Below are 18,212 nucleotides of genomic sequence, written 5' to 3'. Positions count from 1 at the left end.
TCTAGTATAGAATAATTAAGACCCCTTTTTTGCAGGTAAGTAGCAGGTGCGGTTTTACTTAACAATAGACAATAGGATTAGCCGTTAGGCTCTGTTAGAAAGCTACGAACTATACCTAAGTGCGTGTATGTATTTGGTCTCCTAAAAAATAATAATGCATAATTTCCAATTCGAGATTTATTCATTGTTTTAAAACCTATTCTTAAACAAAATAACGACGAAGATCGCAAAGTCAAGCAGCCAAATGATAACATTACTAACCAGCAGCGATACTGAGTTTAACGAAAAGCATAACTTTGGAAGATTCGTTCGAAAAACGTTCTTCAAGTACTATAGTCTGGAATTACACTTAGCGCAAGGACGTAACACAATCTTTTGAAAATGGACTATCGATAATACACAGTTCGTCAATGTAGATAAGCATCTACGTCCATCCATATCCATTTAACCGGCGAGAATAGATTGAAGCGTGTGATCTTTCTCTCGTGATTTTATCGCAACCTTTATAGAGTCATTACGAAAGAGCCTGGAATAGAAGAGGAATTGCCGTTTGACTGTATACGTATGTAAAGTAATATCCTTACGACAAAATCCTTTTCAAGACGAGTGTAGGAAATAATCAGTTTCCCAAGCATGCTCACAGAATTCTTTAGCATACTACACAACCCTATAATGGAACGATTATTTATTTTGCTTCGGCAACAAACAATACTTATAGGAATTGAGGAGGTAGATGTAGGTGGTAGAGGAATCTACGTGACCCGCGCGTTCCAGCGGCCGCTTCACACTCGTGATTAGAGATGCAACGGATAGTTGTTTGGCCGGATACCGGATATTCGGCCTGACCATCGGCCGGATAGGCCGGATACCGGATAGTAACCGGATATCCGGTGCATCTCTACTCGTGATCATATAAGTTTTATAAGTCCAGTTCCAAGCTATCTCGCGCATGAGAGGAGACATGTGCACAGTGGGACGTATAGGCTGATTTTTTAAAGTCCAGTCAGACATAGACAACTTTTACTCGCATAAACGAGTGATTGACGTTATAGATAATTTTTCTATGTCATCGGAGCGGAGTCCCGTTGCAAGGGGCTCCTATTTCTGGGCTGGGCAGTTTGGTTTGCCCTTCGTGCATCTGAAGCAAATTAACGAACCTACCCTGCCTATGTATTGGTTTAATGTGATTACCGGTACCGTCCAAACATTACACAAGAAATTTACGATCTGCCAGATCTTATGATTAATATTATTTATTTATTTGCTAAAACCAAATATTTTTCTTAAACCATTATTATGAAACTGTCACTTAACTGCTATTTATAAATTCGAAACATATAATTAGAATTTCCTGATCGCCGTAACGGACCCAAACGTACAATGAAATAATAAATACGCATAAACGGCGAAGTGAATAGGCTTCTATTAAATTCAACCCTTTTATTGCAGACTGTAAACGCTGCCCTACACCGCTTCTGAGCACGTCCCAGGGGGCCTACCGCGAACCACGTTCGACGTGTTGTATCTCTGTCGCACTTGTAAATTCATACGTAAGTGTGACAGGGAGGCAACACGTCGATCGTGGTTCGCGGTACGCCCTCTGTGCCTCCCTAACTCACTTACATTTCTACCCAATTACAGATGTCCAGAAGAAGGCGTGCAAAAGCAGCAATATTAACTTTGGGGCGAAGTAAGTGAATTATATTAGTATTCTTGGATGTGCTCCATAAGTACTGCGTTATTGCTTTGAAAACCACTTTGAAAAAAATAATAATGATATTTTTATCATTGAGAGAAAACTTTTATTAGTTCGATTTTGATGAAAACGTTATTCATAAAGACACTACAAGCCTCAATTTGCTATTATTCGTTTATTTGCAAGAAACAGATACCTACATGAAACAAATAAATGAAATAATTGACATTTGCCAAGTTTTTATGGATACGGGGGTACGGCTTTTGTATTTTTTATGATTTGAGGAATAGTATTTTTTATGTCTTGTTTCAACTGAATCACCATGAGTATTGTATTTTGTAAAAAAATAGGTACATGTAAGACTAAAAAAAAATCCATAATAATCTGATTGACGTTTGACGTCTCCCGGCAATTTACATTTTTAAATAGTATATACCTATTAATTTTACGAATACATGAGCCCGACATGCGTACACATCAGTAATGCAGCCCTGTGAGTGTAGGTGACTCATAAGGTGGCGTCGATCAGCTGTAATACGGAAGGCTATAATTTGAAAGATCGCCATCGCCAGAAGTCATAAGTGTCATTGACGTTTATTTAAGTATCCAGTAGCAACAATATTTTCTCATCATTCTATTGGCCGAGCGACTACGTCTCTACGGGAAACACCAAACTACGCCTGCGCGCTTGGCCAGTTTCGTCCAAATGTCACTCAACAAATGTTTCTGCTGACAGTTTACTTTGATTGTGATTGTGAATGTTTATATTTACTTAGATTTAGATAGTATTAGTTTATACGTTTATTTTTATGAATTTAGGTTTTTCCGTTCTTGTGTATAGCATAATTTTCGGCACCGTACCCGTTGCCTACTATGGAATGCTGTGTGTGTAACAAAATATTTTCATCTCCCAGAGGCCTACACATTCATCAATCGAAAACTCATCAGGTTCGTATCCTCCCAATAAGCATATCAACGCTAAGTTCCATAAACCTCAGCACTCCCACGCCCTCACCCAATGCCACAGTTCCACTTCAGACTCTCCTTGGGCAGCTCAAACAGACAACGCCATTAATAAAACGCGTGCCTCGCGGTGCAAGAGCGGCAGTAGCAGAAGCACTTACCGAGACTATCAACAAGTGCGTTCGGCACAATAACGCAGAAGAATGGTACAATCTTTTAACCTTTTCGTACAAAGTCCTCCACGTATCCGAGCTGCAAAACAATAATATATCGCTTACTCAACAGATCAAAAATAATACCCAAACTCCGAACATGCCCACGCCTAATATACGTCCTGGATGCAATACTAATAAATATAACCTGTTTGAGAAGGTCGAGGAGAAAATTAACGATGGTGACCTTAAGGGTGCAACTCGCTTACTCTTCTCCAACGACACTATGGCACCTGATACACCCGAAACCGCGGCCGCTCTACAGTCCAAACACCCGCCAGGCCCTTCCACCCCTATTTTCGTGGACCCCCCATCTGACCCTTCGGCATGTCTCCAAGCCACTGGCAAAGACATTTTAGCAGCTCTGCTATCGTTTCCAAAAGGATCTGCATCCGGCCTAGACGGCATTTCCCCTCAGCATCTGATTGACCTCACTAATTATGGCAGCGGTGTAACTGGTGAGCACCTTGTCTCAAGCCTTACAAAATTAATCAATCTTATGCTGATGGGAGATGTGTGTCAAGAGGTGACGTCGGTAATTTATGGGGCGAACCTCATTGCCCTCTCAAAAAAAGACGGTGGCGTACGCCCTATCGCCGTAGGGTCGACTTTACGGCGATTAGCGGCCGAAGTGTGTGTCCGGCTAACACGCAAAAAACTACAAAGTCTTTTTGAACCTATTCAAGTTGGCTTCGGCACACGCGGCGGCTGCGAGGCGGCGGTTCATGCCGTACGCACCTTCGTACAAAGGGACGAATGTGAGGTACTTTTAAAATTAGACGTACAGAACGCCTTCAATTCAGTTAATAGAGACGCCCTGCTGAACGAAATTAAAATAACGGTTCCGGAAATTTATAACTTTTTGCTACAGTGTTATCACTGTCCATCCAAATTAATGCACAAAAACAATGAGATCCTTTCGGCAGTGGGTTGTCAGCAGGGTGATCCCCTCGGTCCAGCCATATTTAGTTTGACAATTAATTCAATAATTCACAGTCTAAATTCCAAATTAAACGTGTGGTACCTTGACGATGGGACTCTAGGTGGCGATTCTCAGACTGTCTTAGCAGATTTATTACAAATTAAAAATAAATTTAAAGACATTGGGCTGGAATTAAATTTCAATAAATGTGAATTATATATTTCAGACAATGTAGATTCTTCTTCGGCATCCCAAATTATTCAAAGTTTTAATAACATCGCGCCATCCATCAAAAATATATCTAAAGACAGTCTACATCTTCTCGGAGCACCCATCTTCAATGAAGCCATCCCTCCTCTTCTGAGTAAATCTATTTCAAAATTTAGTGACTATTCGGACCGCCTTCTCAAAATTAGCAGTCATTCTGCACTGTTTATTCTAAAATTTTGTTTACTCATTCCAAAATTCACCTACCTGCTCCGCTGTTGTCCTATCTGGAAATACCCCCATCTACTCCGACCTCTTGACCTACTTTTAAAATCCCAAATTGAATCAATTTTGAACATCCGATTTAACGAGCAGGCATGGACTCAAGCCACCTTACCGATAAGGTATGGTGGCTTGGGTACCCGTAAAATCTCAAGTGTTGCTTTGCCGGCATTCTTGGCCTCAATTCATAGCACCTCCGATCTCGCAGGTAATATTCTCAAAGCCTCTCCGGCTACAAACTGCGAGATCGCGTGCCTGGTTGAGGCCTCGAATGCTTGGCTAGTTGGACCAAATCAAAATTTTCCGTCTCGACCGAAAATACAAAGGGCCTGGGATGATATAGCATCAGTAAATACTTTAAACACACTTCTGGACACCGCGACAGGCAGGGACCGAGCGAGGCTTCTGGCCTCATCTAGGCCAGAATCAGGTCAGTGGCTTCACGCGTATCCCTCGCCTAACACCGGCACCTTTATAGACCCAGAGACGCTTCGCGTAGCCGCTGGTCTCCGGCTAGGTGTTGCTGTCTGTGCTGACCACAACTGTGCTTCATGTGGCGCTGAAGTGGATAGCCTCGGCCACCACGGGCTCGCCTGCTCTTCGGGTGCCGGCCGCCTGTCTCGCCATTCCGCCCTCAATGACATCCTGAGAAGGGCGCTCGTCAGTGCCGGCGTTCCCGCCGCTCTGGAGCCCCAAATAGTGCGGAACGACGGTAAGCGCCCTGACGGGATGTCACTGATTCCCTGGAAGATGGGTCGTGCGTTGGTATGGGACGCCACTTGCGCTGACACGCTAGCGGCGTCCTACGTCCCATCGACCAGCAGGCGTGCTGGCGCGGCGGCGGACACCCGGGAGCGTCTAAAGGTAGCCAAGTACAGCTGTCTCGGCGCCCAATACGAATTCGTTGCATTTGGCGTCGAGACACTTGGTTCGTGGGGCAGAGGCGCACATATGCTCCTTAAGGAGCTTGGGAAAAGGTTGAGGGAGGCAACGGGTGACCCTCGCGCGGGCAGCTTTCTCGCACAGCGAATTGCCATCGCAATCCAGCGCGGGAACGCTGCCTGCGTGTTGGGCACCCTCCCGAGGGCACCAAATTTTGATAGGTATTTTTAATTTTTAGTTTTAATTATTTTAATTGTAGTTAGTTTTAGTTTTATATTCCTATTTATGTCTTTTAGTAATTTATGTAATTTAATATCCCATCAAAAACATAAATGTAAAAAAGGAGAGCCAAGTTCAATACAAAAATTATGCTTGGCTGTGGGGTTCGCCGCAAAAAGAATGGAGATTTAAATGAGTGCCAAGTTCTATGCAAAATCCAAATATGTATTTATAGGAACAAAATAACATTATAAACAAGTATTAAACTCTATTTCTTTGCTTTATTGGATACCTATAACAATTGCTGTTATTTAAAAAAAATGCGAGATCTTAAAGCAGGTTAGATTTGACTTGGCCAGTTTTCATTACATCAATCATTTTATAAAGTTATTCAACATATATATTTTGTAATTCTGATAAAAACTGGCCAAGCCAAATCTAACCTACTTTAAGATCTCACATTTTTTTTAAATAACAGCAATTGTTATAGGTATCCAATAAAGCAAAGAAATAGAGTTTAATACTTGTTTATAATGTTATTTTGTTCCTATAAATACATATTTGGATTTTGCATAGAACTTGGCACTCATTTAAATCTCCATTCTTTTTGCGGCGAACCCCACAGCCAAGCATAATTTTTGTATTGAACTTGGCTCTCCTTTTTTACATTTATGTTTTTGATGGGATATCAATACTTTTTGTAAAGAAAACTAGGCAGGTATTGAGATTTAATGTTTTTTCTTGTGTTTCCGCTGCATGTTTTTTACTTGTTCTTTGTATTAATTATGTGGTGCCACGCGCCGCCAACGACACACCGTGGGCCGGTTGTTTAGCGCGTATTACAGGTTTTTTGTATGGGCACCCCCCCCTATTTTTTAACTTTTTTTATTTTTAGATTTTTTCCTACGCTTACACACAATTACCGAGCTGGATTCCAAATTTCATCCATCTAGGTCATCTGGAAGTAGGTTAGGTTTAGGTACTATATGTCAGTCACAATAAAAAAGAAATTTGTATGGGAACCCCCCCTATTTATTAACTTTTTTTTGTATTTAGATTTTTTCCTACGCTTACACACAATAACCGAGCTGGATTCCAAATTTCATCCTTCTAGGTCATCTGGAAGTAGGTTAGGTTTAGGTACTTATATGTCAGTCACAATAAAAAATGGTTTTTTTTGTATGGGGACCCCCCCTATTTTGTAACTTTTTTTAATTTTTAGATTTTTTCCTACGCTTTCACACAATAACTGAGCTGGATTCCAAATTTCATCCTTCTAGGTCATCTGGAAGTAGGTTAGGTTTAGGTACTATAGGTATGTCAGTCAGTCTTAAAATTTACGACTTTTTGACCTTCATATCTTTATAACCGTTTGAGCTAGCTTCATGAAATTTGGGCTTCTAGATGTCCTTATGGATATAATTAAACACACGTAGTTTTATGTGTTTACGTTAAAGATGTTTTGAGTTATAGAAGGGTCAAAAGTGGCACCAAGTGGTTCGTGTAATATTACACTTGGCGCTGGCTAGCCAGTTCCTTTGCTTGAACTTGGCTTGACACGCTGCCGCGTGTCTAGATTTCTTATAATGTTGTACATACATGGATACAATAAAGAATTTATTTTAATGTAATACTAGAGTTGTTGTTCATAAAAAAATCTTATTTGTAAATAACTAAATATTTCTTTATTTTATGGGATGATCTTATATGTAATTTCAGTATTCCTGAACATTTTGGCAATTTGAAGCAACCTGTCGAGTCCAGATGACGCAAGGGAGCCCGAAGTTATATCAAATAATTATTAAGGATTTAATATTTTTGTATTCAGATATTTCAGGTAAGTACTTAATTTTGTTGAAAGGTGCTGTTAAGTCAGTTTCTGAGCGATTATTTTATAAGCAGTGGGCTAACTCGAGGCACGACTATTATTCAAAGAATCTATATTTATTTATGCATTTGCTCAATGAAAATCCTCTGTTAGAGTCTTTCCGAACAGACTCTACTGTAAAGAGGTTCAATATAATGTTTTCTTAAGGTAACATTAATAATAACATCACTTTAGTATTCATGCCACGAGTTAGCAGACGTGAGGTTTAACTAAACAAGTTCAATTTCAATTTTCAAATTCCGTCCGTTTTCACCTTTACCTACCTTCTTGAGAATACATTTCGTTCCGTTTAGGTAACAAAACTAAGTACTTATTCGCTACGTATAGAGTAATACAGACAAACGTAATTCAATTAACACTGAATAGCCCGAATCGAAAATAAAATGCTACGAGAATATCACGAAGGCAGTCAGTTGCACTGGCTCGGGGGTTGCCTGTCAGTGTTCGCGTTATTTAACTAATTGTATCCGGGAATTAGCCGCTATGCACAGCGAATTATATTCTGTAACACAACAACACATAAGATCTATTACAACGGAACACTTGTATGGAAATTTTGTACGAAGTGGCCTGAGGGTCGATTTTTTTTATTTTCGCGGTAAAGACCTCTGCTTTCAATGCTTTTATTTGTATGTATTTATATAAAATACATAAGGATGTTTTGGGGCTTAATAATTAGTCAGGTGATTGTCTTGAGTTCGTAATTTCGACGAATCTCCTGTGTAAGGAAGGTGATTGTTTCGATAATATATGTAGTATTTTATTTATTAAGGATTACTTATCAAAGGTATAGCCACCTTTTGTGCTAATGTGCAAAGTGGCTACTGATGTTAAGTTGCGTTGCACCGTTACAGCTACCATTTCTAAAACAGCTGTTCCGGGATGCATGACACATTGAAACTGACGCGGCGATGGATGCTAATAATAATAGATACTCTATGGTCGAGGTCTCCAAATTGTTGATCCGCACTCCACAGGCAACGAAAGACATTTGACTATTTGGCGAGATTAGCAGGCTCGCGGGCCGGAACCGGCCTACGGGTCGTAGCTGGAAACCGCTGTAGTAAACTATGCTCTCTTACCTTGATCATGACCTTCAGCATCGCGTATCTGGTGAACAGGTTCCTCTGAGCCTTGGACTCGTTGTAGCGCGTCATGAGCGTCACCAGCGCCTTCTTGGCGGTATCATAATTCTCGTCCAGCCGAATCCGCACCATGCGTAGCCGTTCGTTCGTCTCTATCACCTCCTCCTTCGTCTGCCCGCCTGGTACAAACAAAAAAATATTCATCATCATCTGATTAGCCTCATCATCATTACTATCATTAGATCAATACGGGTTTACGATTTCTTACGCTTGTACAATCTTGGACTCTGGTTTCGAAGGGAAAGCAGCTTCAATCCAACACCTTGTTTTTATAAACAGAAGTATGTTTAGTTTAATCTGGCACACAAATCGTCTCATATACAAAAAATAAGTTAAAAATCCTATGTATTCTCCGACAGACAACCGTTCGCTAGTTCTAAGAATAAAGAGCGACATCTATCGGGAAATTGGGTAAACATATTTAATTAGGCGTTTTATACACGCTTATGAATTTCTTTGAATATATATGAATGTTTCCTGACTGATGTTCTCATGTCTCAAGCCTCATTACATTTTTGTCTTTATTGGGAAGTTACGTAAGCAGGTGAGTATATTTAAATATTTATATGGTTAAAAATCTTAAAACGAAATGCAACTTAAACATTAGTTGTGAACGTCGTCGTGAAATATTTCCAAAAAAATTAAGAATCTCCTCAGCATCCGTTTATGAATTCAGAGCAGGTTAATTAATTAAAATTTGCATATAAATTTGGTCGTTAAGTAATGAGTAAGCACCACTTTATCACGATAGAAATTGCCTGTGCATGATCGTTCTTTACGAGGTAGGTCAGCCAGAATTATTTAAAACTCGTAGTAATATTTAATTGTGGACCAAATTCTTGAATTCTACATCTTAACATTACGATTTAATACGTTAAAATAATGTCAGATAGAAGAATACGTGCCTCGGCCTACCTACCTAATTTAATAAAGTAGTAGTTGTACTTTAAGTAAAAAAAATTTAGTACTTTTGAAATCTTCAGCTTTTGTACCTAAATATTTACCTATAATTGTTACGAGCCTTCTAAGCACGTGATATGGTCGTTGTATTGCTATTTGTACATGAATTGTACGTAACGTACAAATAGCCATGTCAGTCCATACAAATGTTTGCACAATTTTGCAAGTTTTTCAGCAGAGGGGTAAGCTCTTAACGCCCACTCCAGTTATTAAATGCTTTAAGCTCTAATAGTGAAACCATCACTGTCTTGCAGGTTTTCTGCAGTCCACTTTTGACGAAGGTGATGATGAGCTTGTCTCTCGTCGTGTCCCTAAAAACTTCGCTTCCCGAATTTGAACAAAGTCATTGATCAAAGCGTTTCACGTCACTCTGCTGAAACATTGGACATTAATCACTGATACAATCAGTGAGTAACGAACAAATAAATGCAATTCTGATCGTGGTGCCGCGGGCTTCGCAGTTGCCACTGTTGCCAGTTCCGTGCCACAATACTATAAATAAAATAGGTGTGTGTGGTTGTATGGCTTATACTTAAAAAAAAAAATTATCATTTATTCAGGTGAAATAAACCCTATTTTACAGACGTTTTTCTTCTGCCAAACTGCAGGGCAGATTTAATAAAAGGGTAAGGGTAGGGGTAAAGATTTGTATTGCGATGTGATATGCCCACGGACGCTTTCTACCACCGCACCGATCGCTGTTGGCAGTGCGTTGACTCTCACACCCTGGAATCTAAATAATCCCGAATTGTTTCTAATAATGGTCGCGGATAAAAATCTTTGTAGAGCAATAATTTTAGGTAAGTATATATATCAAAAATAAATGAAATACCTACTTAGTTTTTAAACACAGTATTTGATAATTCCATAGCTTCTAACTAAGACAAGTGATAGTCAAGATAGTATAAGTCATCAGTAGTGTTAAGTTCAAATATAAAGTACATGACATAAATAGTTAAATATTGATTTGATATGCAGTTTCTACTCAGGATCATTAGCATATTATTATATCAAAAGCATTTAATTAATTAAATTAGTATATCGAGCCAATAGCAATGTAATTACTAGTATCAATTAACAGTCAATACTGCTGACAGGCAAATTTAAATTTAACAAACCGTTGAAAATGTCTATTTTGACGAATGAAATTTTGACAAAACCAGCCTCTATTTTGCTATTTAATAAAACGTTAATCGTTAATGCGTTTTAAACAATTTTCTTCTTTACATTCGACAGTAATAATAAATTTATTGACGATAGTAATAACTGTAATAAGTGTAATAACATTTTTAAAATGTACCAAAATACCCGTATGAAATACATACTTATTTTGAAGTTTTAGACACATATTTACGCCTGTCAATAAGTTAGTTACTTGTAGCAGGACCAACGAAGTACGAGTTGTAAAGACGTGTACTCTTTTTAACTCAATATTTTCACAAAGCCTGGAATAAAAAAAAAGACATCTAGATAAATTTAGATATTACAAAGGTAGGTACGAATTTAAAATAGCTTAAAAATCTATATTTCCAAAAACAGACAATCCGCTTAAAGACATTTTTATTCTTAACAACATCTGTAATCCTTTGTCGTCAGTAAACCTGGCAAGGTATAAAAGGTTCGGAGACGGGGCTAATGAATCGGCGGACTCACGCAGGCCTCGTCTCTGGCTACTAATCAATTGGCGCGGTGTTAGCATTCCGGTCAGGGTGGACCGCAACCGACAGAGGACAGACTTGACAATCTTGGAATATCTTTTTAGCGTATAGTATATGTCTTCAGCTGCTGGTGTTACTTAAGACTCGACTCCTTTGAGTCCTCTGCTTTAAGACTGGAGTTCTTTTCAACTTGATAGAGACCCGAGTCTTTTGTAATAACTTCAACACGTGTGTACGATAGGTGTTCCACTTCGAACGTGTACTTTATACCACCAGAAAATTATGTACGTAAGTAAGACTAGCTATTGCCCGCGACTTCGTCCGCGTGGAATCTTATCTTCAACATTTTACATCTTTAGTACCTATAATTTTCATATCCAAGCAATGTTGAAATTACTCTTCTTTTTTAGCAAGTTGGATGAAGTTTTAAGTCAACTGGATTTTGATGTTGGTTGCTGAAATTACTTTTCTTGTGTTCTAAATTTAGGTACACCCTTATACAAAGAATTCAAGTTCCGCACTCACAAAATATCTGATCTCCGTACAAACTTTCAACCCCTTTCTCACCACCTTGGGGGATGAATTTTCAAAAATGCTTAAATTCGTTTTCATGATTTTTATTTTAATACCTTTATATATCAAAAAGTTTAAGTTCCTATCTTAAAATGAAATTTACACCCCAAGACGAATTTTCATCCCCTTTTTAACCCCCTTAGGACTTGTATTTCCAAAAACGTTGCAATTACTCTTTTTGTAATCAGCTATTATGTCTTTCTAGGTAGTTTCAAAGCATTTGTAATGGATTCAAACTTTGAACCCCATTTTAACCCTGTTAGGGGATGAATTTTACAAAACGCTGAAATAACTTTTATTGTCTTCTAATAATATCCCCAAATACAAAGATTCAAGTCAAGCGCTCGAAAAAATGTTTGGTATCCATAGAAATTTTCAACCCCTTTTTCACCACCTTAGGGGATGAATTTTCTAAAACGCTCAAATTAGTTTTCTTGTATTTTAATTTATTACGTTTTAACAAAGCTTCAAGTTCCTAATTTTAAATAAAATTTGCACCCGAAGACGAATTTTCATCCCCTTTTTAACCCCCTAAGGGGTTGAAATTCCAAAAATGTTACAAATACTTTTTTTTTGTAATCGGCTATTATGTATTTCTAAGAAGTTTCAAAACCATTTGTAATGGATTCAAACTTTCAACCCCTTTTTAACCCTGTTAGGGGATGAATTTTACAAAACGCTGAAATTACTTTTATTGTCTTCTAATAATTTCCCCAAATACAAAGATTCAAGTCCTGCGCTCAAAAAATGTTTGATATCCATACAAACTTTCAACCCCTTTTTCACCACCTTGGAGGATGAATTTTTTAAAACGCTGAAATTAGTTTTCTTGTATTTGAATTTGATACTTTTTTACAAAGTTTCAAGTTCCTAGCTTAAAATAAAATTTGCACCCGAAGACGAACTTTCATCCCCTTTTTAACCCCCTAGAATGTTGAATTTCCAAAAATGTTGCAATTATTTTTTTTTGTATTCGGCTATTATGCCTTTCTAAGAAGTTTCAAAGCATTTGTAATGGATTAAAATTTTCAACCCCTTTTTAACCCTGTTAGGGGATGAATTTTACAAAACGCTGAAATTACTTTTCCTATAATCTAATAATATCCCTAAATACAAAAATTCAAGTCCACCACTCGAAAAAATGATTGATATCCATACAAACTTTCCACCCCTTTTTCACCACCTTAGGGGATGAATTTTCAAAAACGCTGAAATTAGTTTTCTTGCATTTTAATAATATATCTTTTTACGAAGTTTCAAATTCCTAGCTTAAAAGAAAACTTTAACCCCATACAAACTTTCATCCCCTTTTTAACCCCCTTAGGGGTTGAATTTCTCAAAATCGCTTCTTATCTCTTGTACACTTTATAAATGTAATCTGATGTGGAAATTTCAACTTTCTGTCTTTTGTAGTTTCGGCTCTGCGTTGATGAATCAGTCAGTCAGTCAGTCAGGACACTTGCATTTATATATATAGAAGATAGATTAGAACCTTACTCTTCGACTGATCGCCTGATTACTTACACCGGCATAAACAATATGTACAAAATTAATTTACAGTGACATACGACCAATAACTTTCCTATTTCGTTGCCACATGTTAATAAGTAATTGAGATTTATAACGAGTACCTATGATATACATACAAATATAGTGCATAATTATTGTCCATCGTATTTTCACGGAAACTTACGAACGTGTCCTGCTATCAGTCAGTCTCGGTACAAAAAGTACTGAGGTTGACTGAAGTAGCATGACAATATACGAACGTTTCCGAGAAAATATATACGATGGAAAACAATTATGCACTACATCTGTACCTATAAAATATTATTCTTAAAATAGAAAAGACGAATCTGTAATTTTGACAACGATAATTGATATTAAACTTTCGTGAGACATATTTTAAATTGTTTATACGACAACGGTTTCACTCACTTGAATTTTTAGTCGCTATTGGCGACATGTTTCTGGCCCGTCGGGGAGCACTCGAGTCTGAGGAAGGACCCCCGACGGGCCCGAAACATGTCGCCAATAGCGACTAAAAATTCAAGTGAGTGAAACCGTTGTCGTATAAACAATTTAACGATATTATTGTTCAACAAACTTTTTTATATTTTTACACATGGCCGTACCGCTATCCCATTTGTGGATTAGCTGTCTCCCCAGCTACGGCCCGGTCTAATCTCACCCTTACTGAATTCCTAATAACGGTTAACACGGCTGTTCTTCTAACTGAATTCGGTGTAAGCTGATGGAGCGCTTTGGTGAGAGGATAAAACTAACACAGTCAACAACTGATTATTTACTGGCTTATGTCTGTGACTTTTAGTAATAGTGAATCTTTCGTAATTTCGTGACCTAAATAGCAAAGCCTAATAATTTCATTAGTTTATCTCTCTCTCTTTGACCGCCCGTATGACACAACAATTCTACTCGGTAACTAAAACATGTATCTTAAAGAAATTTTGAATTTAGATGTATTTTGAGAGCCGCTACTTAGTTTTTTTGTAATAGTTAAAACATTACGCGGATTTACTCTGGCTTATGTTTTTTTTTTATTTAACACAACTCCCTCTCAACTCTTTCTGGCCTTAAGTGTGAAAGTAAGTACGTATTTAATTACGCACTTAACAGCAAGGTTGTTATTTTATTGCATGCCGCTTTACGTGCAGTAAAAACAATGCAGTTTTATGTTGAAGTTCCAGAAGTCACTATAGTAAAAGTCGGATGAAGTTGAAATGAGAGATTGAAAGAACTTCCTGAAACAAAAGATCGACTTACACTGCGTGCAATTCAAGTAAGTTTGCTTTTTGATTTCCTAGAAAGTTTGGAGCTAAAGTGTGAAGTACAGATTCAACTTGGAACTTGAATCTTTTAGAACCCCTTTGATGGAAACTTTAGGTATACTTCATTTGATTTCGTTCTTTCTATACACCGTGTCGGTTCTCTTAATTATTGCCGAAAAATCGTAAAATAAAAATGTCGATTCTGGAACTTTTGGACTTTTGGATACACAGTTAAACTAACACGCTCCTCGTTTCGCTCGGCGTCGTACCAGTCTTTTGACATAGACATATAACTACCCCATTGAATAATTTGGCGATTGTACTGTACGTATTTCAAGTGTTATATGACATTATAAATTATAATGTCATATAAATTTAATGTCATTATAATTTATAATATTATACTTAACAATAAATCTACAATTTGCCGAATTAAGCAAGTAAAATTCTGGCAGTAAAATTACCGCAAAAAGGCAGATCACCCACCGTGCCATGTCATAAAAGGACATTTTGCAAGGCAAATTATACGGAAAAATGTGAAGAGCTTTACTTGCAAGTGTTAAGCGTTGCGATAATAATACAGCATTTCCATGAGATGTCCATGATCATTTTGTGGTTAGGTAAATACGAGAACCGCATAGACTAACCACTACACTTCTCAAAGGGTGAAGGGTAAAATTAGTTATATATTAACCCTTTGAATCAAGTAAAGGAAAGGAACCAAGTAAAAGAGTATGTAGGGGTCGTGTTGTACCAGGATACTAAAAAAGCTGGCTTTGGATTGATGATCAAAGCGGAGACAACTTCATCACGCTGCACCGACAAGAGCCCAGCTGGAGCTCTTAAATTAAATGATGATTAGGGGTCATCCATTAATTACGTCACACGTTTAGGGGGCGGGAGGGGGTCAAGAAAATGTGACGTATTGTGACATGGGGGAGGGGGGAGACACAAACTTTGTGACGTCACTTTAACTTCATCAGTAACCGAAAATTTATTTAAATTATTTAGTTCGCTGTACATTTAAATAACAAGTTTTTAAAACGAAAATAGTTTTTAATCGTTTAATTTTCTTTCCTAAGCAGTTATGGGTTATAAAATTACTAATATTTATATCGTCAAAAATATTTTGATAAAATATTAATAATACTTAGGTACTTACTTAATTCGATTTGGCGATTTCGTAGAAAAAATGTGACGTCACACTAGGGGGGGAGGGGTTTGCCAAATGTGACCAAGTGTGACAAGGGGGGGGGGAGGGGTCAAAAAACCTAGAAATTGGTGTGACGTAATTAATGGATGACCCCTTAACTCTTTGAATCGCACATACGAGTAGAGTCAACAATACACCTTAGCACCTTGGCATCTTCTCTTTGCAGGTGACTGAAGTCTGTGGCCATGAGTAAGCCCATTCATAATAAAAAAAAAGACTGTACAAAGGAAGGATATCTACTGGCGCTCGTTTATTATGTTGGTAAATACATTAAAATAGTTAATAGAACTTACTGGAAGCGCCCTCGTCCTTGACGTCCTGTACGATGCGGCGGACGCTCTGCGTGAATTTTCCCACTAGGTTGGTGCTTGCTGGAACAAAGAAAACACCCTATTAGATACATTGCAGCAGCTCTTTGTGCTCCCTGTCTATTTCATTTAGATTTATTTTTCTCCCTAGAGTATATATTTTAGAACACGGCGTTGTTGGTGCAGAGTGCGATTGGGCATTTATAGCTGGCCAAGCAAATCTTGTCAGTAGAAAAAGGCGCGAAATTCAAATTTTCTATGGAACGATTACCCTTCGCGCCTACATTTTTTAAATTTGCCGCCTTTTTCTACTGACATGATTTATTGACCAGCTATAAAACCAAGTCCGGCCGTGCAAGCCAGTATGTCAATATGTAATTTTCGGTGTTTATTTTACAGTACGGCGCAATCGTCAATTTTTTTCTGACATGCCTATCTTTCCATAACACATAAACGCTACAATAAACATATTACTAGTCAACGTATACCCATATTACCCATATCACTTTTCTTAGCTTTTTCAGATTCCCAAGTCAAAAGAAGGAACGTTATCAACGACATTTCACCAGAAGTGGTCTTAAGATAACCATATTATTCTACGATATGTACGTTAGGGAGTAGGGAAAATTACTCGGAACTCTGATAAACGCATCTACAAAAAGCTGTGAAGAATAGATATGTAGGTATATGTATATGTACTTCATTGAGCTGTAGCAAACTGTGGTAACTGAGCAAAAGAACATACATTTATATGGGCGAGCCACATCCCGAGTTTGTACACGATTGTGCACTCAAAGTAACTTGAGCTGGGAACGGAACGATAGAAGCCGAAAGCTGAACGAGGGATTAATGAACTGAAAATAAAAGTCTCATAATGCGAAATCAGTGAAAAAGTTTCGGAAGATAGAGTTACTAAAAGATTGAATGCTACAGACTTTGAGGATTCACACATTGAACATTGCGCGTTAAATTTATCATCAGGTACCTAATACCTATGTACTTCTATGTAGGTTTTTTATTAACCTTTATTTTTGGTATTCTCCTATTCCATTATTAAATTCGTTTGGGGTTTTTATTATTGTATTTTTCTTGTTTGAAATATCTCTATGTATAAGGTAGAGTCTGTGCGGTAAGAGAAGAGTCGTGGAGGCCCAATACATTGCAATACTCTTCTCTTTCCGCACTGACTCTACCTGCATACATTGAATTTGGTGAAGGTTTTTATTATCATATTATATAACAGATAAGTACCTTATAAAATAAATTAAGTAAAACTAAACCTAACAAAAAAAATAAAAATCTCTAAAACCTACCTTCTAAGCCTAGGCCCCTCGGCAAGGTGCCCATCGCGCAGGCAGCATTCCCGCGCTGTATAGCGATGGCAATCCTTTGCGCGAGAAAGCTGCCCGCGCGAGAGTCCCCTGTTGCTTCCCTTAACCGCTTACCGAGCTACTTGAATTTGGTTGTATTGTAATATCGTAATATCGCTACACTTTATAAAAAAAGTCCCCCGCCGCGTCTGTCTGCGTGTGTGATTACTAATTCTTGAGGAAGGTTTAATTACCTACTAAACCCGTGCGAAGCCGGGGTGGGTTGCTAGTAAAATTAATAAAAAACAGATTTCATCGAGCAATTTAACACAATTTTAGAAACCTACTTTTTTCATAGAATCGGTCCAAAAATGCTATTAAACTTCAATTTATGAAATGTTTTGCGGAAAATTAAGGTCGTAATTCATGATATTGGAAATTTTGTAATAAATTTCCTCTGCTTGCTAACGTTCCCATCAACATTATATTATAATTTTCGGTCGAATAAACCTCAAAAATGAGTGCCCGGACGAACCGAACGTATGACAGTAAATTTGGCGTGCTGCCTTTACGTGATTTATTATTCCGATTGCTAAGTGAACGGTTGCCACTCAACGATTGTAATGCTATTGTTGCCATCGCCATTTGCCTCTTTTGATTAACTTAATAAATTACGACATTTATAACAGTAATGACCTCAAAAAGTTTGACATGTTTTTTTATTTACTGTAATGTTTTCGAAATAATACCACCTTCTGCTAACACTGAGTTTTTATTTAAAATAGTTTTAGAAAATCTTTACAATTTAATGTGTTCTATTAAACAGAATCCAACAGAGTCCACTATCACTAACAACACAAGTTGCCCAGTTCATTCTCCTTAAAACCCCGTCTGTACTTGACAAATGCCGCTCGCTGTCACTGACGTTCACTGGTAGGTATTGAGTCATTCAGTCTGTAGTTACGTTTCGTTGCATACATTACAT

General features: G+C 37.8%; 1 protein-coding gene and 1 long non-coding RNA gene across 2 annotated transcripts in view; both read right to left on the bottom strand.

Moving 5' to 3' along the window:
- LOC134664604 (uncharacterized) overlaps window positions 1–18,212 on the bottom strand; it is a 484,236-nt gene that overhangs the window by 178,818 nt on the left and 287,206 nt on the right. The gene's annotated exons all lie outside the window — the stretch shown is intronic.
- Window positions 1–18,212, bottom strand: part of LOC134664595 (uncharacterized) — a 190,391-nt gene that overhangs the window by 15,718 nt on the left and 156,461 nt on the right. Inside the window, exons 2-3 of the mRNA XM_063521325.1 lie at window positions 15,903–15,980; window positions 8,354–8,535 (exon numbers count right to left, since the gene is read on the bottom strand). Of these exons, the coding sequence (XP_063377395.1) occupies window positions 8,354–8,535; window positions 15,903–15,980 (260 nt within the window). The remainder of the gene's footprint in view (window positions 1–8,353; window positions 8,536–15,902; window positions 15,981–18,212) is intronic.

This window comes from Cydia fagiglandana, chromosome 5 (assembly GCF_963556715.1).
Source record: "Cydia fagiglandana chromosome 5, ilCydFagi1.1, whole genome shotgun sequence".
NCBI lineage: Eukaryota > Metazoa > Arthropoda > Insecta > Lepidoptera > Tortricidae > Cydia > Cydia fagiglandana.
The sequence above is the reverse complement of the archived record's forward strand: the minus strand, read 5'-3'. Positions and strand labels throughout refer to the sequence as shown.